General features: G+C 37.7%; 1 protein-coding gene across 3 annotated transcripts in view; it reads right to left on the reverse strand.

Annotated features, from left to right (window-relative positions):
• The window catches only part of UGP2 (UDP-glucose pyrophosphorylase 2), a 47,303-nt gene that overhangs the window by 16,723 nt on the left and 5,943 nt on the right, over positions 1-24,637 (reverse strand). For all 3 annotated transcript variants that reach the window (XM_027865342.1, XM_027865341.1, XM_027865340.1), the window contains exons 2-3: positions 10,458-10,585; positions 6,518-6,625 (exon numbers count right to left, since the gene is read on the reverse strand). In XM_027865342.1, the coding sequence (XP_027721143.1) occupies positions 6,518-6,625; positions 10,458-10,571 (222 nt within the window). In that variant the 5' untranslated portion in view covers positions 10,572-10,585. The remainder of the gene's footprint in view (positions 1-6,517; positions 6,626-10,457; positions 10,586-24,637) is intronic.

The following is a 24,637-nucleotide window of genomic DNA, read 5'->3' on the forward strand; positions in this document are numbered from 1 at the left end:
GTAAAACAAATGCTTGCATGTGCCACGTCCAACTCCACACCTCCATCTGCAGAGGGGGCTCAGCTCAGACATCTCATTTCTCACATGGATGCACTACTCTGGGACTTCTCTACTATGCCCCAAAAAGCTCATTATTAGGATAACTTCATTATTCTGTAAAATCAGCATTGGTGCTCCACTTCATCACCACCATCTGCCTCTCGAGTGGAAGAATTCCAAACCTCCATTTGGAGAGAGCTCAGCTCAGACATCTTCATTTCTCACCTAGCTGCACTACTTTGGGACTTCTGTTCCCCTTTGTATCCCCCATTTTTCAGCTTCCTTTTGTGTTTTGTCTTCCCCCATTAGAGGGTAAGCTCCGTGAATGCAAGGACTGTCTTTGTTTTTTCCTTATTTGTATCCCCAGAGCTTAATACAGTGACTGGCACACAGGAGGAGGTTAATCAATATTTATTGATTATTGACCCTGGGCAAGTCACTTAGCCTCTGTTTGCATCATTTTCTTCACCTATAAAATGGGGATAGTAATGACACTTACCTCCCATGATGGTTATGAGAATATCAAATGACATAATATTTGTAAAGCACTAAGCACAAAGCCTGGCTCATAGTAAGCACTATATTGTTGTGATTACTCCTATGTTCAACTAATAGAACTAGTACTTTAGCTATGTTTTCTCCCTGAAATAAAGGTATGCAGACAGGGGAAGAGCAGGTAGAGGGATATGCACCGAGATAAAATAAAGTCCATATTTATAGCTTAAATTGTGAAATTTCTCCACCAAAGTTCATCTCAAATTCCTCAACGTACTGTTGGGGTGACCCTGGGTTTTCTACAACTATGCCACTTCCTTCTATCTCTCTCCTAACCACCAATGGTTTATCTGAACATCAGTAATAGCCACACTTTTGGCTAAGGAAAAGAACATTTTCTAACCATAGTAGAAGACAAACGAAAAATCATCTGGGGCTACACCTGATGGTTGGTCCTTCATAAATCCTAAAATGTATCCATGATACACCTCACTTTCCTTTCAGTCAGTCAACGAGCACTGACTTAGTGCTTACTATGTGCCAGGTAAAACAAAAAACCACTTACTTTTATATGTGTATACGTGAGGAAAATAAATCCCACCAAAAATATAATTAATACTAGTGCTGGACAAGTTCCTTTCCATGTGAAATTCCAAGCTTCTGAATTTTGAATGACTGAATTTCTATGTTGAAACATATCAGAGGTCATTAATCCAACACTTATCTGAAAATAGATTCCCCTCTACAATATAACCAGCAAGAGACCTCCAACATCTGCATGAAGACATCTAGGAAGGGGAAATTCTCCTCTCTCTGAAGCAGCTCATTTCAGTCTGGAATGCTTCTCAAAGTTAAAAGGCTGTTCGTTCCAAAATTCTGCCCACTGCTTGTAGCTCTTGTCCTCCAGAGCCTTCCACATAACAGCCCTTCACGTCGCTGCTTAAGAAATTTCATCGACTCCCTCCTAGCTCTAAGACACCAACCATTCACCTTAGCATTTACAGCTTTTCACAAATGGCTGTAGTCTGCTTCCAGGTGTATTTCATATTATGTCCTTTCAAACAATCTACCTCTGGGCCAAGCCACCCTACTGACTGTTCCAGTAACTATTTTCCATCTCCTCCATTGCCCAGACTTTCCCCAAGCCCTCTTCACCACTGCCTCTTAAGAGAGTCATTCGTTTTCTTCAAGGTTCATGCACCACTTTCTAAGGGAAACATTTACTGACTCCCCTAAGTGTTAGTACTTGCCTGCCCCTCAAATCATTGTTTATGCACTTGTGCATATATTGTATTACTGAGTACAGTGTTCCTTGGGAGCTGAGACTGGTTTTTCTTTAGTTTTTAGGTCCCTAGAGCCTAGTACAGGGCCTTGTACAGAGAAAGCTCTTAAAAACTGATTATTGGACTGGATTAGAAATACTGCTATCATTCTCCTACCCCCACATCTTTTCCTCTCTAGACTAAACAACCTCTATAGTTCCTTTTAACAATTTTCTTACAGCTTAAGCTCAAGGCTCTTCATTAAGCACCAACTATGTGGTCGGCACCGCACTAGACAATGGGGATACAGACAAATGGACCCCACAAGGAGCTTACGTTCTATCTGGATCCTTTCCACTTGAACAACGAAATTCCTAAAATGAACAAACATCACACTACAGAGTGCACCAGGACTAATCCCGCCATGCCACGGTCCTAAATCATACAGACTTGGTTGTCCACCAAAACCCGCAGGTATGCTTCAGATGAATGGCTGGCTTTTCACACCTTCACCAGCCTATACTTACAAAAAAAATTTTCAGCCCAAATGTCACAGGTTATTGGGAAAAAAAACCAAACACCTATTTGCAAAACAAAACCTCTGATTAATAATCAAATGGATGACTTAGAATTTATTAGCAAAATCTGACACTAAGATTTTATACTTGCATAAGCCTAACCTCAAAGAATCAGTGAGAGTGGGAGAAGTACTTTTTAAGAAAAAAACTTGAAATAATCATAGAATTAAATAAAAAATTAGTATTTGAACTTTACTGTTCCTCCTATAAAGAATGAAGCAAACATTCTACAGATGAACAGGTTAAAATTTTGGAGATTTTTTGTTATGACAGCATTTATTTTCACACCTTTGATGCCAGGCTAAAAGTGAGAAATAGTATCATATTCCATAATAAGTGAATTTCTTTCCCCTCAAACCAACAATATGTACTGTTTGGTTAGCTAAAGTATCACTATCATTTAAAAACATTCATTCTAATATCAAAAAGCCCTGCTCTTTAAGATGGAAACTTATTATCTTCAATATATCAAGGGTTGTGAGAAGGAAGTAAAATTACTTAATAATTACTGTGTGCTCAGGACTGTATTAGATGCTGTGGAAGATACAAAAGCATCATCATCACCATCATCATAGTTATATAAAGTGCCTTGTCATACCATTTGATCATAGTTATATGTGTAATGTCACATAACACACATCCTCTAGTGTAGGGGGGAACCTGCGGCCTCAAAGACCACACCTGAGGCCCTCTAGGTCCTCAGGTGTGGCCCCTGACTGAACCTAAACTTCACAGAACAGATCCCTTTAATAAAAGGATTTGCTCTGTAAAACTTAGACTCAGTCTAAGGGCCGCAAGTGGCTTTGAGGCCACAGATTCCCCACCCCTGTTCCAGTGCAATTAATCTATGCAAAAAGCCAAAAATACTTTTTCAGCCTCTTAAGTAACATTAAAAGATTAAGAAATGCCCATGCAGTAACTGAACGACAGTATTCAAGGCTACAGGAAACAGATATAACCCATTTTTATTCTCTAGAATTTCAAAGAAGCAAGAGGACAGGGGCCTGGGTGAGTCCTAGATTCAAATCCCATCTCTGATGCTTACTAGTTTGGGTGACAGAAAGTCACAGCCTGAGACTGCTTCCTCATCGATGAAATGAGGATAACAGGATCTAGACCTTCCAGGATCTTTCTGAGGCTCAGATGAACTAGCAAGCGTACAGCACTTTGCAAACCTGAAAGTGCTATGCTGTCACCACTCAGAGGTCACTGTGGCATTTGGGAGGAAGCAGGCCACACACACACGCACCACAATAGGTGGCAAGGACGTGGATTTTTCAGCAGCACCTGTGCTCCCTGCCCGAGGCTGCCCAGGTAGTCAGTCACTTAGAAAATGACTGCTGGATGAGATGATTTCTACAGTCTCTTCAGGTTGAGAATCTGTAAGTAATTTATGAAGCAATGTAGACTAACTACTCAAGTCTCAACCTCTCTGGGCCTCAGTTTCTTTGTATTTAAAAGTGAGAGGACTGGATAAGATCTCTAATCTTTGTGTTTCTTTTCATCTCTAAAACCTGGAATTCTATGAAAACCAGACATTTGATATTTATATTGTGCCTATTCTGTGCCAAGCACCTTTTATTTTTTTTGGTGAGACAATCGGGGGTAAGTGACTTGCCCGGGGTCACACAGCTAGTAAGTGTCATGTGTCTGAGGCCAGATTTGAACTCAGATCCTCCTGACTCTAAGGCTGGAGCTCTATCCACTGCACCACCCAGTTGTCCCATAAGCACCTTTTAAAAACAAATATTATCTCATTTGACCTTCACAACAATCCTGTGACAAAGGCGCTATTATTAGCCCCATTTTACAGATGAGAAAACTGAGGTAAACAGAAAAGTAACTTGCCCAATGTCATATAGCTGTTAAGAGTCTGAAGCCCGATTTAGCCATCTGATACTAAAATACAGTAAATGTAATACAGTAATATCTTCCCAAGGCTTTCATTTACTATTGCTTACGATGCAGTAAGTCTCATGACTCTACTCTTGAGATTCTAAGTTACCATTTAGAGGAAAGCCAAAATTCTCATGGAAGCACCTAAGGGAGGAAAGAGGCAAGAAAGTCACACTTTAACACCTAGTCCTGGCTATAATTCAATTGTAAGAGTGGAATCTTTAAAGTCCTGTATATAGTCCATGCCTCTATTCTTTTAAGCCAGAAACCCCATAAGGATCTTTCCCTCTCTTACATACATACACACAAATTTCTTTACATCATCCTTTCCTAAAGCTTTATTTCTGATTTACATTATACAACTAAGACTGTTTCCAAAAAGAATTTTTGAGAGTTTAAATGAGTACCTTTCTTTCAAAGCATCTGTTAAATGTGTTCATTCATATCAATGCTTATTAATTTATTAACGCTTATTTTCTTCAGAAAAAAAAATCCCTAAAGATTTCTACTATTCTGTAACACCAAAAAATTTGAAGTGGTTAGAGTACGGGTAAGACTGCAAAAAATCAGCAGATGAGAATAATTCACCTACAAATGCTAGGAAGGGGAGTAATCAAGAAAGCAAAAACAACATAGAGGGAGCTTATTCAAGAATCCTAAGGAATTTAACTAGAATATAAAAAATAACATTTGGGCTCTATTTTAGGTCCAGCTCTCACATGTAAGGATATAGTACTTTGAACTCTAGATTGCATTTAAAACTCTTTTCTTTTTCCTTTATTCTGAGAAATATATCATTAGAAGACTAGGGGAAGGGGTATTTAGAATGCATGCCATCTTGGGGTGGGGGGAAGGGCGAGATGGGGTGAAAATTTAGAACTCAAAATCTTGTGGAAGTAAATGTTGAAAACAAAAAAAAAATAAAAATTACCATAAGAAAAAAAGAAATATATCATTAGCTAAAACTACACTCTAGACACCTCTTAATTCTATGCCAATTTTAGTTCATTTAGAATTTGCTAAAAGAGGTACAGGTTTAGAATGTACAACTGAAGGGCACAGATAAGCTTCTATTCCCAAACTCCTTTAATCCCAAAGTTACAATCTCTTCACCCCCTTCCTCCTAAGTTACTGAATCTTATTTCATCTTATTTCATCTCTACATCCTAGGGAAGGTGTTGAGGAAGATGCAAAATGAAATCGGTTAAAGCCACAGTCTGTAACATTCACTTACTGAACAATCATACATTCAATAGATATTAACTAAGTCAATAATATGTCCATGATAAACATACATAAGATACAGTCCTGGATCTTATGAAACTCTTAATTTATGGAAGATAAAATGTGTATGCAAACATCTAAAATAGTTAACATTTATTTAGCACTTTAAGATTTACAAAGCTCTAAGCAGACATTATCTCAGTTTTATTATGTACTTCCTAGCGCTATATACAGAGAACTGTCCTCAAAAAACTGTGAAGGGTAGACAGTAAAAATATTTTCCCCATTTCACAAATGAGGCAACTGAAACTCAGAGCAATTAAGTGATATACTGAGATAATGTATGCTATAGAATTTCTTAAGAATCAGGATTATGTCCTATCTGTATTTTGATGAGAGAGAAATTATTTTTAACTTGAGTGATTAGGAAAGGTATTCTGGAAGGATATGACATGTGTAGACTGAAAAAAGGATGAACAAGGAAGGGACAGAGGTAGAGAAATCATTGTACAGTACAGGACAAAGGCAGGTACCTCGTGCACGTAGAACAGAGAGGCTACATGGAAATATAATGATATTTATTCAGGAAATAGCAACTAGTCCAATTCAGCTTGAGGACTGATTGTGTCATAGGAAACAGCATAAGGTAATGATGGAAAAATAGACCGAAGTCAGACTGGGAAGGCCTTCAATGTGAGGCTAGTGTTTGGACCTTAAGTGTATGAGAAAGAACCATCCAAAGTTTTTTAAGCAGGACCAGAACACAAATGAAATTCATTTCTGCAAGATGCACATGGACTAGAGGAGAGAGTGCAGGTGATGGCAGCAGTGTTCTATTGCCAAGAAGCTGAGGGGGCCTATGAGACCAGGGTAGTCACAGTGGGAATAGAAAGGAAGAAACAGAGGAGAGAGTTCTATTATTTAACCACAATTGATTGTCCCAATACCATGACAACTTTCCCTTTAATTTAAGGGAAGGTCTCAAAATGTGTAAATCTCTCCATCATTTTACCCAAGGCTTACCGAATCCTCTGGAGGCCTCTGGATTTTTCCCCAATCCACAGAAGGTCCCTTTTCTTGTAAGAATCTATGGAATAACTTCCGAAATCCTTCAAGGTCTTTTTTAGTATGCTAAGGAAAAAACCAACATGCAATATTAGAGCAATAGGATACATATGACAGAAACCATAAAGTATATTTAAATGGAATCCTTTAACTTTTAGGTTATAGAACACACACAATTTTATACAATTTAAAGCTTAAAATGAGACCTAAAACTAATGAATAAAACATACTTGGGGCATATAAAAGGGAGTATTAATAGTTTTTCTTAATGATTTGCTACAAGGAACTTACTAAATCACCACTACCATTAATTTCAGAAATTTCAAAGAGATCCTATCTAAAATTACATACACATGATCTTATTAGTTAGTTCAGAAGATGGCAGAAAAAATGGAAATAGTATAGGCAGTTTGTGCATATATAAATATACATATACACAAGAGAGTTATATCAATAAAGATAGTTTACTTTCATTCAAAGATTTTCAAAGTGAAAGACAGCACTAAAAATAAAATCTGACTTAACTAAAATTTGAAAAAAAGAAAACTCCAAGCTTTCCATGAAGTAGAGACACCAAGAGAAATATCTACCAATTCTATGAGACTGCTAACATCATTACATTAAATGTCAAACCTCTGCTATCAGAATGTAAATGTAAACCTCTGCTATCAGATCAGCTTTTATATCAAACAGTGGAAAAAGCACTTGCTCTGGAGTCAGAGATGTGAATTCAACTCCTACCTCCAAAACTGACTACCTGACAAGTCCCTTAACCTCCCTGAGCCTCAGTTTGTTCATCTATAAAATGAAAGGCTGGACTAAATGGTGTTCCAGCTCGAGATCTAGCATCAGTGAGAGTTTACACTCCCTCTGGTTCAGGAGATTGTCTTCTTAAGCTGCTCTGGATGAAAAAGAGTTACCACGGGGCAGCCAACCTTTAGGAAAAAAACCTAAAATGGGCCAATGGACAAAAATACAGGGATATCAGAGTTATCCCTGCTCCGAAACAGAACCCTTGGATTGGAGAGAAAAGAGACTGGAAGTAGGGAGACAGTGAGGAAGCTTTTACAGTAGTCTCGGTGAAAGATACCGATGACTTGACAAGGGAGGTGGCCCTGTGAGTAGAGAAAAAGGGACAGAAGGATCAGATTTGTGGACTCAACAAGACTTTGCAACTGACCACATACATGAGGCAAGGGAAAGTCAAGGATGAATGTAGGGTTGTGAACCTGGGAAGATGGTGATAACCTACAGAGAAACAGGGAAGTTTGAGGGAAGGGTGGGTTTAATGGGAAAAAGAAGATAATCATTTCCATTATAGACAAGCTAAATTTAATGCATATAGGACGTTAAGGAGATATCTAGCAGGCAGTCAGTGACACAGGACTGGATTCATATTTAAATGTCAGTATCATCTGCATAGAGATTATATTTGAACCTATGGGAGCACAGAATAAGAAGCGTCCAGGACAAAACCTTGGGGGAAATAGATGATGATGATCCAGCAAAGGATACTAAGAAGGAATGGTTAGACAGGTACAAAGAGAGGCAAAGGAAGGAAAAGTACCCAGGAAGAAGGAGCAGTGAATAGGGTCAAAAACTATAAAGAGGTCAAGTACAATGGAGATAAGAAAAGGCCACTGAATTTAGCAATTAAGAAATTATTGGTAACCTTGAAAAGCTTGCAAGGAGTTGAGTGGGTGGTAAGGAAGTAAAGAAAGATGATTCACAGAGCTTGACACTAAAAGGGAAGAGAAGAGATAGAAGGATAGCTAGAGAGCATGGAATGGTCATGTGAATGGAAAAATTTAATAAACTTAACTCTCAAAGACCAATAACAAAAGAGAAGAATTAAAAGAAAAGAATCTTACCCTTATTTAGCAGCATATAACCAAATAAATTAACAAGTAAACAGAAACAAAACGTGTCTTCATTGCGTCTTTTTCCAAGTCCTTCTGAGCTAAGAAAAAATGTTTTAAAGAAACCTAGGCATATCTGTCAACAACATGGAAATAGTAGACAGGGAAACTGAAAATTGTGAAAGAAAGATAAAGAGCAAACTCCCTGGACAGATAGGAGGGGAATGGGATCAAGACCACAAGCAGAGATTGGCCTTAGCAAGGAGAAGGACTACCTTTTCCTCAGAGACTTACGTTTAGGAGAATAGAATGGGTGTGAAGATGTAGGAGAGTTTTGAGCTATGGGAGTACAAATAAAGGCAGTCATGACAGACTACCTTATTTTCTCCATAAATTAACAGACAAAGGCATTTCCTGAAAGTTTGAGATAGTTGCTAAGGACAGGAAGATGGTTGATTGTTGTTCTTTGGTTTTGGAAGAGGACCAAAATGACATCAATATTTTAGGGTCAATGTACAGTGTGTCCTACTGTGGCTGATTCGACCAATATGAGTTTGGAAGGCTCTAGCACAGGTCAGCATAAATAATCCATGGCATTAGTGATCATCCTTGTGGGTTAAGTGAGGTAAAGTGAAGATGGCGTTCAAGGAAGTTAAAGAGGCTGATGAACTTTACAAAGGTCAGGGTATACTTAGGGACATGAATGTGCATACTGAAGTCTTCAGTATGAGAACAGGTAGAAAAAGATTTTTGATCCAGATATTAAATTCCTTGAGAAAGGAGGGAGAGTGACTTGAAAGCCAGTAGATTATAGCCAGAAGAATCTGGACCAGGTGATAAAGAGAGGGAAAGTAAACCTCAAAAGAGAGGTTGAAAAATAATGGCAGTAGAAAGAGGATTATAAAGTGTAAATGAACAGGCAAAAAGGTATGCTAGTTGTTTTAAGTCCAGTCAGTCAATAAACATTTATAAAGCACTGACTAGGTGCTAGACACTATGTTAAGTTCTGTGGGTACAATGAAGGGTAAAAAACAGTCCGTGCCCTCAAAGAGATCACAATCTAATAGAGGAAACAATATTGAAAGAATTATGTGCAAATAAATTACATCCAGTTTCTATGAAAACTGGAAATAATGGACAGAAGGAAAGCATTAGCATTAAGGATGATCAAGGAAAGCTTCCTGTAGAAGGTGGTATATCAGTTGGGACTTGAAGAAAGTCCGTTATGTAAGAATGTTCAGTCAGCACTAAAAGGTGGCCAGGGGTAATAATACAACAACTTCTGGAGACATTCAAGGATCTTGTGAGCACCAAAAAAAGGGAAAGAATATGAAGAGATCTCTAGAGGGCATAATGGAAGACAAAGGAGGTAAGTTGCTAGTATGGGCTGTCTGTCTAATCTCCCACCAAAAGCTTGTCAAAAAACAAAAACAAAACAAAAAAAAATCAACTTTTATTTTCCTATTTACTGATTCAAACATATAAAATAACAATTTGCTTATCAACTTTGAAAAATGACAGTTGTTAAAATGCTTAACTGTTGAAGGAAAGGACATGTTAAATACTCTGACATTTCGTCAGATTTTTAACAATTTACTCAGTTTCATATAGAAACATATTCCATCCAGTACTATTAATTTATGAACAAACAAGTTCAACTGTGTTTTTCCTTATATCCTCTCACAGAGGATCTTTTCAAGCTAGATAACAGAAGGGCCAACAGCACCTATTTCTCTATTTTAGATAAGCCTTAGAGAACTGTTCACTGAGGTTAAGTACCTTTCTCAGGACCACACATATTCTAATAGAATGTAAGCTCTTGGAGGGCAGATTCAGAAACTCTAATTTGTATCTTTGTATCCTATTCTACAGAGTAGGCAAGGTTAACTGTTGAAATGAACTCATGTCAGAAATTGAACCTGAATCCAAGTCTAGTCTTCCAACCACCACACCATTTTTAGAGGTCTATCCACTGCATCACCTAGCTACCCCAAGGCTACTTTTTAAATTGATGCAATCAGGAATACTTGAATTCCCACCTCAGATTCATTTTGTGGTGCAGTTGAAAGTATTTTCTCTAGTTCCTTCTTCACTGATAATTCCAGCTCTTGTCGGATGACTTCTTGGAACTGGGAAGTACCACCTTGAGACATTGCTTTGCTAAGATCTTAAAAGAAAAAAGGAAATGAAAATTAGACAGAAGTTCAAATAAATTAGGTAAAATCTCTTATTTACTCCTGGAATGCTTGAATCACAGAGTCTGCAGGAAATTCCTTAGGCCTATTCATATCCTCTTAACATTTTAATACATCGTATGGAGTACAGAACAAAATCCAACTATCTGAAAGGCTATGCATAACTGGTGTGCCTGCAATATCAGTGCATTCGCCAGTAGAGTTGGTGCTATAGAGTGGAAGTTTATCAGTTTGGTAGGATACAAATAGCATTGGATTTGGTGGCAAATTCTGACTTTGAATTTTAGCTCTGCTACAAGCTTGTGCCCCAAAGGGACCTCAGTTTCCTCATCTATAAAACAAGGGGGTTAGACTAGATCTGAGGTCCTTTCCAGCTCACAACGTAATTCTGTGAACTTCATCCTAGCATTCCATTTTTTGTAGCCTCAATTTCCCTATTCTCCTTCAAAATTACACCAACCTGGAAGAATGGCCAGTAATAATTTTTCACAAGGGATACAAAGGGGACATATCACTGGCAGGAACAAAAGACTGTCAATATTACCATAGAAATAGATGAAAGAAGGCCTTCTAATTTGAGGATGTCGGTTTGATTTTATAGAAAGAACTTTTTATTTTTCTAATCCTTGATTAAAGATAAGACTAAGAAGGGTAGTTGTCAATTTCCATTTAGAAGGCTCATCCAGGTCTCTCTGGCCTTAGTGATTTGATGTGATGAGCACGGGTGCTATTTTCTCTAGTTTTCTGGTTCAATAAAGTCTCAGGATTCTCCTTCCCACTTTCCCTTAACACCATTCTCCACAATATTTTAAAGCAAAGGCTGGATGACCACTTATTAAGTATGCTGTGGAGGGGATTCCAGTTTGATTTGGGGTTGGACTAAATGGCCTCTGAAGAGCCTTCCAATTACGGGGTTGTGACATCACTTATTGTCTATGGCAGACAAGCACTGTTTTTATGCTTTAAATCATCATACACAAATAAACCCAACCAAAAGCACAAGTAAAGAAAAACACTGGACAGGCGTATGCGTCTATGAGTCAAATGATTTTTATTGTAAATCCATATTCTGTGTTCTTTGAGGATAAGTGCAAAAACTTTAAATGTTAAAACAAGCAACAAAAGCAATAGTATTAAAGCAACTATATATGAATCTTTCAAAAAATGTACTGTTCTTTTGTTTTTTTACTTCACCTTCTACTTCTGAAGGTACCTTTTCCCCCTCTAATATTCAGTGAGTCATTTCTTCTAACAAAGGATAAAAGAGCGGAAAAACCTTTTGTAAAACTAACAAACATCAACTGAGTCTGACAGTAAAGGTAATGTTCCATATCCATAGTCCCTCCATCTGTGAAAAACAACGGAGATTAATTTCTTCATCTTTCCTAAGGACAAGTTTGACCATGATAATTTCACAACTTTCAGTTTGTTTTATCTATTCTTTCCTTCTTTATTATTGAAGTTACTGTATACTTTTTTCCTGGCTGTGTTAACACCAGTTCATTTAAGTTTAATCGTGTTTCTTTAAATTCTTCATATTCATAGTTTCTTTTGGGGCAGTAATATCCCAGCACATTCATATATCACAATTTGCTTAGCCATTCCCCCAATTAATGAGCATCTACATTATTTCCAGTTCTCTGTTCACCAAAAAAAAAAGGGTGCTATAAATATTTTTCTATAAAAAGGATTTCCATTTACCTAGGAGTGGGATTACTGTATTTATCTTGCTAAAATATGTATGCCAAAAATAAAACAGATACCATACATTAAAGAACCAGAACTCAGAAACATTTATCCCATGTTATGCTACACAAATATAGAAATCCTGCTTTTAGCAAGTACTTAGGCCTGACATAAATGGGTTAATTTAACTACAAAACATTCACAATAAAGTTACCTACTGTTGATAAACCATTTGGTGGTATGTCAAAGGCTTAGGTAAAATATAAACATTTCTGACAATGTTCAGATATAGGGATTACTTCTCTAACTAAAAGTGATTAGGACAAGTCCTCCTCTGGGGACTCCATGCTTGTTTTCAAATGAAATGTAGATACTGAGCTTCCAGAAGCAGGTTATGTTGAGGGGTGGCAAAAACGGCAGTTAGCATTTTATTAATGGCACTGCTCATTTAAATTAAGCCTGCAGACAAGGAATCAAAAACACACAACCTGTTTCCTCCTGAATTTTTTTGGGGGGCGGAAGGGGAAAGCATGGGGCATTCTTAGATTAAAAAAAAAAAGATACAGAATTGAATTTTTTTTGTCCTTGTACTCCAGCACCTAGAACAGTGCCTGGCACCCAGGAGATGCTTAATCAGTATCTGTTGAACTGAATTAGCTGGAAAAAGCTGAATCAGACCAATGATGTAATTTCAATTTAAGCCTGTTAACAAGACACACCACAAAAAAAGCTCTCTTTTAACAACTTGGTACTTAAAAGACAAAAGGAAACCATTCCAGATGAATGAAGTACTGTTCAGAATTCATGGAATTCTGCCTATATTACGTGATAAAAGTAAGAATTTTAAAAATAAAACAATGAACTTAAATATTATCTAGTCTAATGTTTTCATTTGATAAATGAGGAAACAGAATACCAGAAAAATTAAATTCTAGAAAGGGTGAATGCTAAAACTAAATCTTTAGACACCTACTTCTCCCTTATCCCCAAAATACAAAATTACCTGCTAATGAGAAAAGTCAGAAAACATTTTCTATACAAGTACTTACACTGAACGAAGTGCAATGTCAGAGAGAAAACAAAAGTAAAAACTAATCCCTATCCTCAAGGAGTTTGTATTTTAGAGGTCATTTGAGTGGTACAAGTTCATAAATACAAGATAATCTGAATAGGGAGATGGGGGGATGAGGGGAAGGAATGAAAGGGAAGAGAAAGACTTCAAGGAAAGTCTTGAAAATGGTACATAAAAAATGTTAAGAGGAGTAACTACATTCTTGGCATGGCAGACAACTTGTGAGGATGTAGAGAGGCTGTTGCTAGTAACGTTGAATTGGGGAACTTTGATCTAGTATGTCAAGTACAGTGAGTGAAAAGGGAATGCTATGAAATGAGCCTGGAAAGGCAAGGATGGGATCAGATGGTTATAGAATAGCAATCTATAGAATGAAAGAAACTGTTCTTTCATGCTTAAACAGTTGTGTGATTACATCTGCATAACCCTTGGCAGTTCTCAAAGTGCTGTCACCTGTTAAGTCACTGAACCTCTCTAGACTTTGGAAGGAAGGAGGGAAGGGAAAAAAGAAGAAAGGGAGGAATTAAAATACAGGTCCTTCTTATCCCTTCTTACCTCCCTTCATTTTCTCCCTACAACTTAACTGGTTAATCTTTTTAAACTTAGACTTGAAATGTTTTCCTTTGGTAACTACAAGATTTCTAAAAATTCTGGGTCATTTCAGATGACTTATTTCTGTCTCAATCTCTCTTCTCTCTCTTCCTTTCCATTCCTCTCACTGATCTTACTGGTTCTCATGAGGTCTTCTCCAAGGCCACTCAGGAAGTAGGAAGACCAAACTGTAAACACAGGTGTTCCAAGCTGTGGTCCACATAAGCCCTCTCAGCAACTAGCTGTATGTATTAAAATACTAAAGCAGTGGGTCCCATTTCACAAACCAGTTGGGGATTGTGAGCTAATTTTATTTAATGGCTCTTTAAGAAGTAAATAATTGCCCAATTATTTTACAAATATATTTTTCCTTTGTAACAAGCAGGTGCATGTTTGATGCATTATAGGTTTATTCTCTAGTGATCCTAGAGGTTTTTTGGGGGGGGCAAAAATTATCACTGTAGTTATTATAAGCACTTAATGATTCAGTGGAGGAGATATTAAAAAACATGACCTCTGACCCAGAAGCCACTTCCCAACATGCTTATACCCTTGCCTACTGACCTCATCACAATTACCTAGAAAGGAAGTTTATTCTCACTGTTGCACTTCTGCCTTCCATTCATCAATTCACTCAATAAAGTTAAGTGCCTACCACAAGCAGAGTTCTGTTATACCAATTACAGTTATTTTGTTTAGAAATGGCCTGTTAACGAATTTCTAAAATAATATAACTGCCTTCCCCAATTTCAGCAACATAGGATTGATCCTCTTTGCTTTTAAAGAAAGTCAAAACTGGGTAAAGTTAATTAAAAATGAATAAAGAAGAGTCCATTAAATGAGATTAAGATCACTGGTGACTTGAGGAAAATATTTTAATAGACTTGTAGGAAGGGCTGCAAGAGGTTTAAGAGGTTAAGAATACGGACGCAGTGAGCATGAACCACTCTTTCTAGAAGTTTGGCAGTCACCACATCCCTTATTCTTGTAGGGGCAGAAATGGAGGGCCAGACAGGTCAATGATATGCCCATGGTTACACAGCTGTCTAATACTACAACCTATGCTAGAAGACAGTGCTCTCAAGACCTGATCAGTGCATTTTCTTTTCCCAGTATGAGATACTCTACCTCTTATTTTCCCTTAAACCTAGCTCCAATTAATTCATGCCCTAAGAACAATTCAAAACTTTTGTTTCCAAAGTATTTTCTATCAGTACATCTAGATATGACCAAAGAATCAATCACAGCACTTTGAATCTTACAAAGTGGATGTAGCAAGTTATTGGGAATCTGCTTTACCCTTCTCATCTCGATTCCTACTACAGATACCTCACAGCCAAAATCATGACCAATGTACAAATTTCCTATCATTGCTAATGTCTAAAATAGTCAACTCCTTCCTAGAGCCTCCCAAGTCAAGTTCAAATCCTTAGACCTTTCACAACCTGGAGGCACCAACCTCCTTGTCACTTCTCTCCATGTCCATTTCATCCTGAGTGAACGACTCCCTGCCTCTTTCGTGACCACTACACTTTTATGCTCCTATTCCTATGCTCAAGCTCTTCTGCCCTCCTAGCTCATCCTTTCAAGCCTGACTCAAATGTCACTTTCCTTCAGTACGGACCCTCCACCCCCTTAGATGTCTCCTTTTATAAATTTTGAATGCACTCAATCTTGTGTACCTTAATCATGCTGGGTGTGTTATCCTAACAGATCTCCAGCTCCATGAAGGTAAGAATACACGTTTTCTCTATTCCTGGTCACCCCTCCACCTCTAAACACAAGGCTATACACACACATATTCCTTGACTGAATATATGGACATTCTCCCACCTTTTTACTCTTATGGTCTAATCTGCATAGTTATTATCTTCCCAACAAAACTGTAAGAGAAGGGATTGTAGTCATTTTTTTTCTTATCCCCAAAAGCTTGTGTGGTGCCCTAGCCAAAAGAGATACCTGTTACACACACATATGTATATTTGCATGTATATGCATGTGTATATACATGTGTATATATAAAACTATATTGAAATGTTAATTACATAAATATTGCACATATATTATATATAAATACTATAAATATTTATATAGATATAAATATATGTTAATATATTTATACACAATTTATACACACACAATAAAATATCTATTCCGTCCAGGGCACAATACTAGCATCTGAAGCTACAAATAAAATGATTACAATCTCTTACCCTTACAATTTTACTGAGAAGGTAAGAACTATGCAAAATAGAAAATAAGGGCAAAAAAGAGGATGCTCATGTATTTGGTCAACAAATGTATTAAGGGCTATACATGGAGTGTATATATAATGTACGTGTGGACATATGTGTATTAACATCAGTATGTATATATGTATATACATACACATACACTGATCCAACAACCACCTTTCAATAGACCTTGCCTGAAGACACCTGTCAAAGTGAATTGCACCAGTTGTTAGTGCCATTTGCATATAATCCACTACCTCAAAACCTCAATGTTCCTCTCCCTGTTACCATGTACCCATGTAATTGTGGGCAGTGATTTTCACTTCTGGCATAGTGTCTGACACACAGGAGGCACTTATATATGACTGACTGACCCAATGAAATAAGGCATGTAAAGCAAAGGGCTATATAAATGTTACCCATTGTCAAGTATGATTTCCCACAGAATGGCATTTTTTTCATTTGACACCATTACCATCCCTTGCAGTTCTGTAGTGTGTAAGGGTTTATAACCTCACAACCCCTGGTGAAGTAGGGACTGTATTATGCTCATTTACAGATGGGAAAAAACCGAAGTCATTAAGTGTCAGAACTAGAATTGGAACTTAGATGTCCTAATTCTAAATTGAGCGCAACTGTTCATCAAAGAGCAACTAATTTGAGGTAAATTGCAAATTACAAGAACAAAAAGACAAAAAACTCCACAGGATTTATTTCCACTTTCATGATGCTTCCATTTCTCAATAACCACACTTCCCTTCAACATCAAAGAAGCAAGTAGATAAGTCATTTAACTTCTCTGGGCCTCAGTTTCCTTATATGTAAAGTGAATGGACTGGATTTGAGGATCTCTGAAGTTCCCTTTATCTCTAAATCTTAACAATCCTTGCATATCTTCCGGCACATCATATATCATTAGGTCGCAATATTTCAGGCAGGTATCAGTGTTCCCTGATGTCCTGATAATGGCATATGAAAATTTCAAATTAACATTTTAAGACAGGGAGTGTTGCAACCTTTACACTGATAGCTAGACAGGCTAAGAAGTGTTAGGTGACAGAAGAACAAGGAAGAGAAAAATTCACTGCTGTTCTCCTGTGGCGTGAAATGATCTGTTAAATAACTACCCTCCTATCTTACCTGTTTGTTCTGTCCTCACAACCAGGTCGTGAAGAATACTTTGACCTGGCAAGAAAACCCAAGAATGTGACAGAAGCTAAAACGTTCTTAAGGACGTTTATTAAATGAGTATCTTGGTTCTTGGCCTTTTGAAGCCAAAACCAAGAAGGTCTGTAGTTTAACAAGGGTCCCCAATCTGAACCCTTTAATCTGAATTAAAATATAATTTTATATATATAATATAATCATGGACAAGCAGGACAATTTTGAAATCAACATGTGGAATTTGTTACATACATAAAAAAACAAATACAATCCTGTTAGCAATATACTTTATGTTGTCTCTGAAATTTCTAGTTTCCATCTATGAGCTAGAATGGAAGCCCAGGTTAATGTTCCTCAGACCAAAGCCTATATATGACACACTGTGATTAAATAAAGCAAAATACTTAGGACAACTAGCCCAACTTTCTTCTCTACTTGGGGAGGGAAATGGGAGAAGAATGGGTAATCTCAAACATTCATTTTAATTTAAAATGTACATATGCCACTTAACACTTTGGGAAGGCAGGTAGAAGGGATAAGACTGCAATCAAAAACCACTGGCTTGTGTGAAAGACAGAGCTATTTGAATGCAAACACTTAGGTTCTTATCCAGGATGATGGTGTGCCTCTATGAACAATTTCTGGTTGGACTACTGGTTCTTACCGGCTATGCCCTTTCCACTCATCTTTTATTGAAATGTCAGAAAAGGATTTATAACTAGGCTTGTCATTTGTAGCAGAACTTACCCTAAGAATTTTTTTTAAAAATCCAATCCACAAAAAAATACGTATGTAATAAACTTGTCAGATTTGAAAGAAATACCCAATTACAATAGAGAAATAAAAAGAAATCATGCAAAAGGGTCCAAGAGCTTATGTCTGAAAGGCTGGAGGGTTTGGGAAGGAGGGGAAAACGTGTGCAACATTTTAAAAGGTTTACCAAAGAACATAAAGTTTTGTGTTCTTCATTACTGACAAAGCTATTTGTTTAGTGAGCAAAGCCAAATGTGGCACAACATAGCATCCAATCAGTTGAATAAGAGGAATGAAGAACACTGAGTTTAAGCCAGTTCCAGATCCCAGGGTTCTAGAAAGGTCCTAAAGGCCTATTAAGACACTGGGGTGTCTGTTAGCTCATGCTCTGAAGCTAAAATAAGGGTATTGAAATACTGCATTGGAAGAAGCTATGCTTCAATACAGTCTTTCCACCAAAGAAGCCCCCTGATGGCTGATAAGAGTAGAAGGGTGTCTAAAATGACAAAAGGCTGGGAAGGCAGAGGGGAGATAATCAAGACTGGCTGTTCCTCACGCAAAATTTTACCTTAGTCCAGTGTTCCTCATGGTCATTTACTTAATTCCTGACTAAAACCAAAGATTTATAAACACACACACACAGAGGTGTTTTTTCCTTAATTTAACATTTAAATAAGGCTGCAGGCTTGCCACTTTTAGAATATACACCATCAATAATATGGATGAAAAACTAAAATTGGACAAGAGTTTATGAACTGTTTGGTAATTGGAGAATCACAACACCATTTATTGCGTTTTGTGTTCTTTTACCATTCCTTAAATATAGGCTGTCTTCTAAGCAAAGAAAAATTGAGAAAAGCTTTTATGTATCACTATAAATATTTTATTACCAAGACGAAGTATTTTTACTGTTGGCACAAATGGACCCAAAGGCATTTAAATTGTGCACAGGACTGTAATATTTCATTTCCCTACATTCTTTTAGAAGTTTTAAAATTCCAGACACAAGTGCAACACAAATGGAGCATCATCACAGTAGGCCCTATTACAATAATAATACTATCAGGATAGCAGCTGGGAGAGGGGAAACACGGCTATTTGTCCAGCCAATTTTTCTTTGCAGCTGGTTAAGAATGCCTCATCATGTGCAGGACTAAGTCCCTAGATGACATTACCATCTTTTTATACATTATTTTCAAATTTAGTAGCTAACATGCAAAAAGGGAGTTTTTGGAGAAATCAAAAACCTGAAAGGGATATTAGAGGCCATTTATGGAATGAATAAAATAAGCCTCCAAGAGTTGAACTGGCTTAGGAAATGTCACCCAACACTGCTGAGAGCTAGACCAGAACCTTGATGTCCTCCATCAGAGGCCAGTGCTCCCTTCCTGTCCCCATCCATTGTTTGCTCTTGCTTTTTAGGGACAGGGACTGATCTGTGATTTCACTGTTGTAAGGGAACTCCCAGGTAGAGAACTCCCTCTTTCCATTTCTGTGCCTTCTCTGCCGCTGTTAGAGAAGTGCCTCCCTTCAAGCAAGTAGCTTTCAAGCTTTTTGGTCTCAGGGCCCCTTTACACTAGAACTCTTTAAGAGCTTTTATGTGGATTTATATCAATATTTGCCACATTAGAATTAAAATGTGCTAGTATTATTATGAAAAAATGTTTTGGCCTCACAGACCGCCCTGAAGGAGTTTCAGACCACACTTGAAAGTAACTTGCCCAGGGTCTTATAGTACATGTCAGAGGTGGGACTTCAACTCAGGTCTTCATGGCTTCAAAGATGGCAAGATCTCTATCTATCATATCATCTAGCCTCTTACTCACTTTTTATTCTTGGAAAACAATTACTTTCAGTACAAAGTGGTATTTTAAAAGGTACATTATAATCACAAGGCTACCACAGATACTATCCTTTGCCTAATTTAAATGCATTAGAAAAACACTTTGTTATTTTCTACCTAACAGGGCAACTGTTAGGTAGAACTATTATATTTCTACATAACGAGGTAATGCAATGGCCAGTTTCTCTATTTGCTCTCAGAAATAGTCCAAAAATAGCCACAGGCATGATAATTTTGAACACCAGAGTCCACAGCAAGAAAGTACCCAAAGGTTTTTGAGGAGGCAGTCTTCAACTCAGTTATTTTCCTATGAAAAGACACGTTACTAGCTAGAAAAATGTATACTTGGTGGAAGAATATGAATATTCCAAGATAAACAGTTTGCAACTCAGTTGGCCTTGTTAATTCAGAGCCATCTACTAACCTGAGAAAGTCAAGGTACTCTTAAGTCAAATCTCATGCTATCCTACCCCCATAACACATTCTTTTAGAAAATACATGGTTTGTTGAGCTAGAGGGGATACAGCCTTTAGGATAGGTACTGTTAACTTTGGGTATCTGTGAACTTAAACAGAAAAAAAATTTTCATTTTTATCTTCATTAACTTCTAACTCAAGAATTCTTAACCTAAGGTCTATGAACTTTAAAAATATGTTTATGTGTGTATATATATTAACTACATAGAGTTCTCACTTTACATAATTTTGCATTTTATACACATTTGACTATATGTAAAGAATTTTGAAAAAAATCTGCGTCCAGAAAAAATCTTTAACTTAACTTTCCAATACAGTGTGTCCTCTCTGCTCCTGCCCCTTGTCTCTGTAACTTCAAACCTGCCCCGCCCCCCACCCCCAAAAAAACCACCCAGGAAAAGCAGAATGAACATGCAGAGGTCAATGCCTGGTACCTTTTCCTGGCTCCACCTGCCCCCCATTCAAGTATCTGGCCCCCAAATGTCTGTCTTCTTTCTGTCCAACTCAGGTACTGCATGTCTGCCCCAGCCTCTCCGGATGCTTGTCCTCTCCTGTTTGAGTCTGTGTCTAGCCCTCATGTGTCTGTGGCCCCCCCTTTTCTCCCCCCCCTTGGGTGTCCTTGAAAAGTATGCTGGCCCTGGCTCCCTCCTTCCACAGATACAGAGCAGAATGGTCCACTGAAATAAAGTGATGACTGTATTTCAATATAATTGGTTTCCTTTGTAATTCTATTTAGCCAACTCATCAAGCATTTATTAATTACCTACTATGAGTCAGGGACGATGCCAAAGGCTGGGGATAAAAAGGCCAAAAAAAATTTCATACATTTAAAAACATTATTCTGAGGAGTCTACAGGTTTCACCACTGCCAAAGGGATCCAGAACACAAAAAAATGTTAAGAACTCTTGTTTTAAATGAAATTGAGCATTTCCTTCAATTATGAATTAAACAAAAAAACATTATTCTGAAAAGAAGTCCCTAGGCTTTACCAGATCGCCAAAGAGGTCCATTATACAAAAAAAGTAAAGAACTCCTGTTTTAGAAAGATATCAGCTTAACAAAAATCTCAAACACTCATAAGGGTTGAGGCCAATGTAGTCAAATGATTTATGTTTTCAATCTTAAAACCACCATTGGTCTCTAAGATAACTTTATTCTACTATTCTAAGAATTCTCTACAACAGAATTTTGGTCGGCTTATGTTATTTCATTCTGCAGGAAGCTCCAATTGAGAGGACTCCCTCTACTGGTAAAGATCAATGCCTCAACAGCACAGCAACACAAGAGTTGCCTAGGACAGGAAGAGGTTAATGACTCACCTAGGTTCACAGAGGTCATATATTTAAAAAATGGGCTCTGAACCCAGTCCTCCCTGATTCCAAGGCTAGCTTCATACATACTGTGACATGTTGCTTGTTAATATAGAAGAACTGTCATTTTGAAGCAATTTATATTATGTCATTTGATCCCTATAATCACCCTGTAAAGTAGGTACTACAGATATTATTAACTTCCCTTCTTCTTTTCCTCTTGGAATTCCTAACTCCCTTCAAGTTTCAAGTCAGATGCCACCTTCTATCAAGTCCCTAAAATTGTAATTTGTTCTATACATCTCCCCCTGACTACTTTGTATTATATTATGCGAACTTATGTATATATGGTTTTCATCTCACACAATTTATGATTCTTGAGGATGAGAACTGAAGCACTATACACATAAGAGATGCTTCTAATAAATCCTGGTTGAATTAACTGAATCTGATTTTCCAGATGAGGGAACTGAGGCTCAGATTATCTTAAGCAACTTGACAATAGTGTCACAACTAGTCAGCATGAAAGAGGGGATTCAATACCAACTGTTTCCAGGTTCCAGGTTCAGCACTATTTCCATCATGCCAAATTACTTTCTCCTACTCTTCTAAAGACCAAAGAACTAATATCCAAAGCCTTTCTCTCAATATCAAAGGCACTTGAGGTCCCCATCTCCAAAGCCTGGCCTTGAATTAGCTCTTTGGTTTTTATCCCCAAATTAGGAGTAACAATAATGCTGAATTTCTATTTTTATCTGAAGTTCTAACAAAAGCAGGGTAAACTTGATCAGTCCAACTTAGATATGCGGTTAATCAAATTTTAGTTGACCAGAACTTTCAACTGTGAATTTTTACTTATAAATTCCTTATGTAAAAACCTTTCATAAAATTAATAACTATGGTGAAGCCCAAGATCACTGAGCATTACAGCAATGTGATATAGCCCTTTGTATAGAGTCCTACTGCACAACACTCCCTCAAGACAACTGGTAATCGTAACTTTATAAGTAAAGCCTGAAAAAACTCTGTTAATTAATCTAGAACTTTGCTTCACCATCCACAGTCCTGAAACTCTAGAATTCAAAGAGGCTACATCCTGGTCATCTGAACAAGCAAAACACTCAACTGGGTCCTAAGATTAAGGTCTAGGTCATGTGTAAAAGGCACCAGACCCAGTCCAATGATAGCACTCCACACCCATATCCTTCCTTGACCAACACTGCTATTAAAGAGAGGCCTGGCAGTTAACTGGCTGCCTGTGAATCTGCTAAGCAGGGAAAAACTAGATTAAGTAACCAAAAGGAAGTCTCTTAACTTGGCAATAGGGGAAAAAAAAAGGGAAGGCCAGTGATCTGCTTTTCTTTCCTATCTTCCTCAGCACCTAAGAAACTGTTTGTACACATCAGATATTTAACAAACAAATTATTAAATGAATCCCGTAAGCCAACTTGTAATTTATGTACATCTTAATATTTGGTGTACAGTATATAGACAAGCTCTTAGATCTTTGTTTAACATATAAGCAAGAGGCCTTCCAGAAGTAAGAGTGACCATTTACTGGTGTAAATGCTTTGAAGAGATAAAGGAAAAACAACTTCTCCCACATAATAACAACTATTATCTTATCTGATCCAATCCATCAATCAATCCTCTTCTCAAACCTTATTCTCTCTGACCTCTCTCCAAAAAGCTGTAGGCTTTGACACTGTTGACCACCCCTTTCTCAATACTTCTTCTTTCTAGGTTTTCAGGACACCACTCTCTCTTTGTTCCTATTCAGTCTCCTTTCCTAGATCGATCCAGAGGCTTCAATGTAAGCCTAGGTATCCCTCAGAGTTCTGTCCTGGGCTGCCTTTTCTCCCTTTATACTACTTGATCATCTCATTGGCTCTGACAGATTTAATTATCATGTCTATGCTGATGATTCTCAATTCTACTTAACCTGCCCTAACCTTTCTGCTGACCTCCAATCTGACATCTGGAACTGGATGTAGTCAACATCTTAAACTCAACATGTCCAAAACATAACTCCTTATCCTTCACCCAAAATCCTCCCAACCCCCCTCTCTATTGCAGCATAGGGTAATACCATCCTCCCAATCCATAAGGTTGGCAAGCTAGGAGTCATCCTGAATTCCAAGTCTTACCACTATATTCAATTTGATGCCAAAGCCTGTCAACTTTCGTAACATCTGTCAACCTTTGTAACATCTCTCAAATATGCCCCTTTCTCTCCTCTGATGGTACCACCATTCTAGCACAGGCTCTCATCACAACATGTCTAGACTACTGCAATAGCCTGCTTCAAGTCTCTCCCCACTTCAATCCATTCTCCATTCAGCCCCTAAAGTGATTTCTCTAAAATGGAGGTCTGATCACATCACCCCTCAATAAACTTCAGGGGCTCCCTATCACCTCCAGGATCAAATACAAAATCCTCTCTCTGGAGTTCTCTTTCAGAGCCCTTTGTAACCTAACCCTTCCTACTTTTCAGTCTTCTTATACTTTATTCCCTGCCACATATTCTTCAATCCAGTGACACTGGCCTTGTCTGTTCTGGAACAAGACACTCCATGTACTGGCTCCTGGTGTTTTCTCTGGCTGTTGCCCATCCCTGAAATGCTCTCCCTCCTCAACTCTCCCTACTGATCTCCCTGGCTTCCTTTATGTCCCAACTAAAATCTCATCTTTCACAGGAAGCCTTTGCCAACACCTCTTAATTATGGTGTACTCCCTCTCTTAATTATTTCTTATCTATCCTATACGTTGCTTGTTTGTACATATTTGTTTGTCTCCATTAGATTGTAAGCTCCTTGAGGACAAGGGTCATCTTTTGCCTCTTTTTGTATCTCCAGTGTTTAGCATAGTGCCACAAACACAGTAAGCATTTTCAA

The sequence above is a fragment of the Vombatus ursinus genome, unplaced genomic scaffold, assembly GCF_900497805.2.
Source record: "Vombatus ursinus unplaced genomic scaffold, bare-nosed wombat genome assembly UNPS02014778.1, whole genome shotgun sequence".
Lineage (NCBI taxonomy): Eukaryota > Metazoa > Chordata > Mammalia > Diprotodontia > Vombatidae > Vombatus > Vombatus ursinus.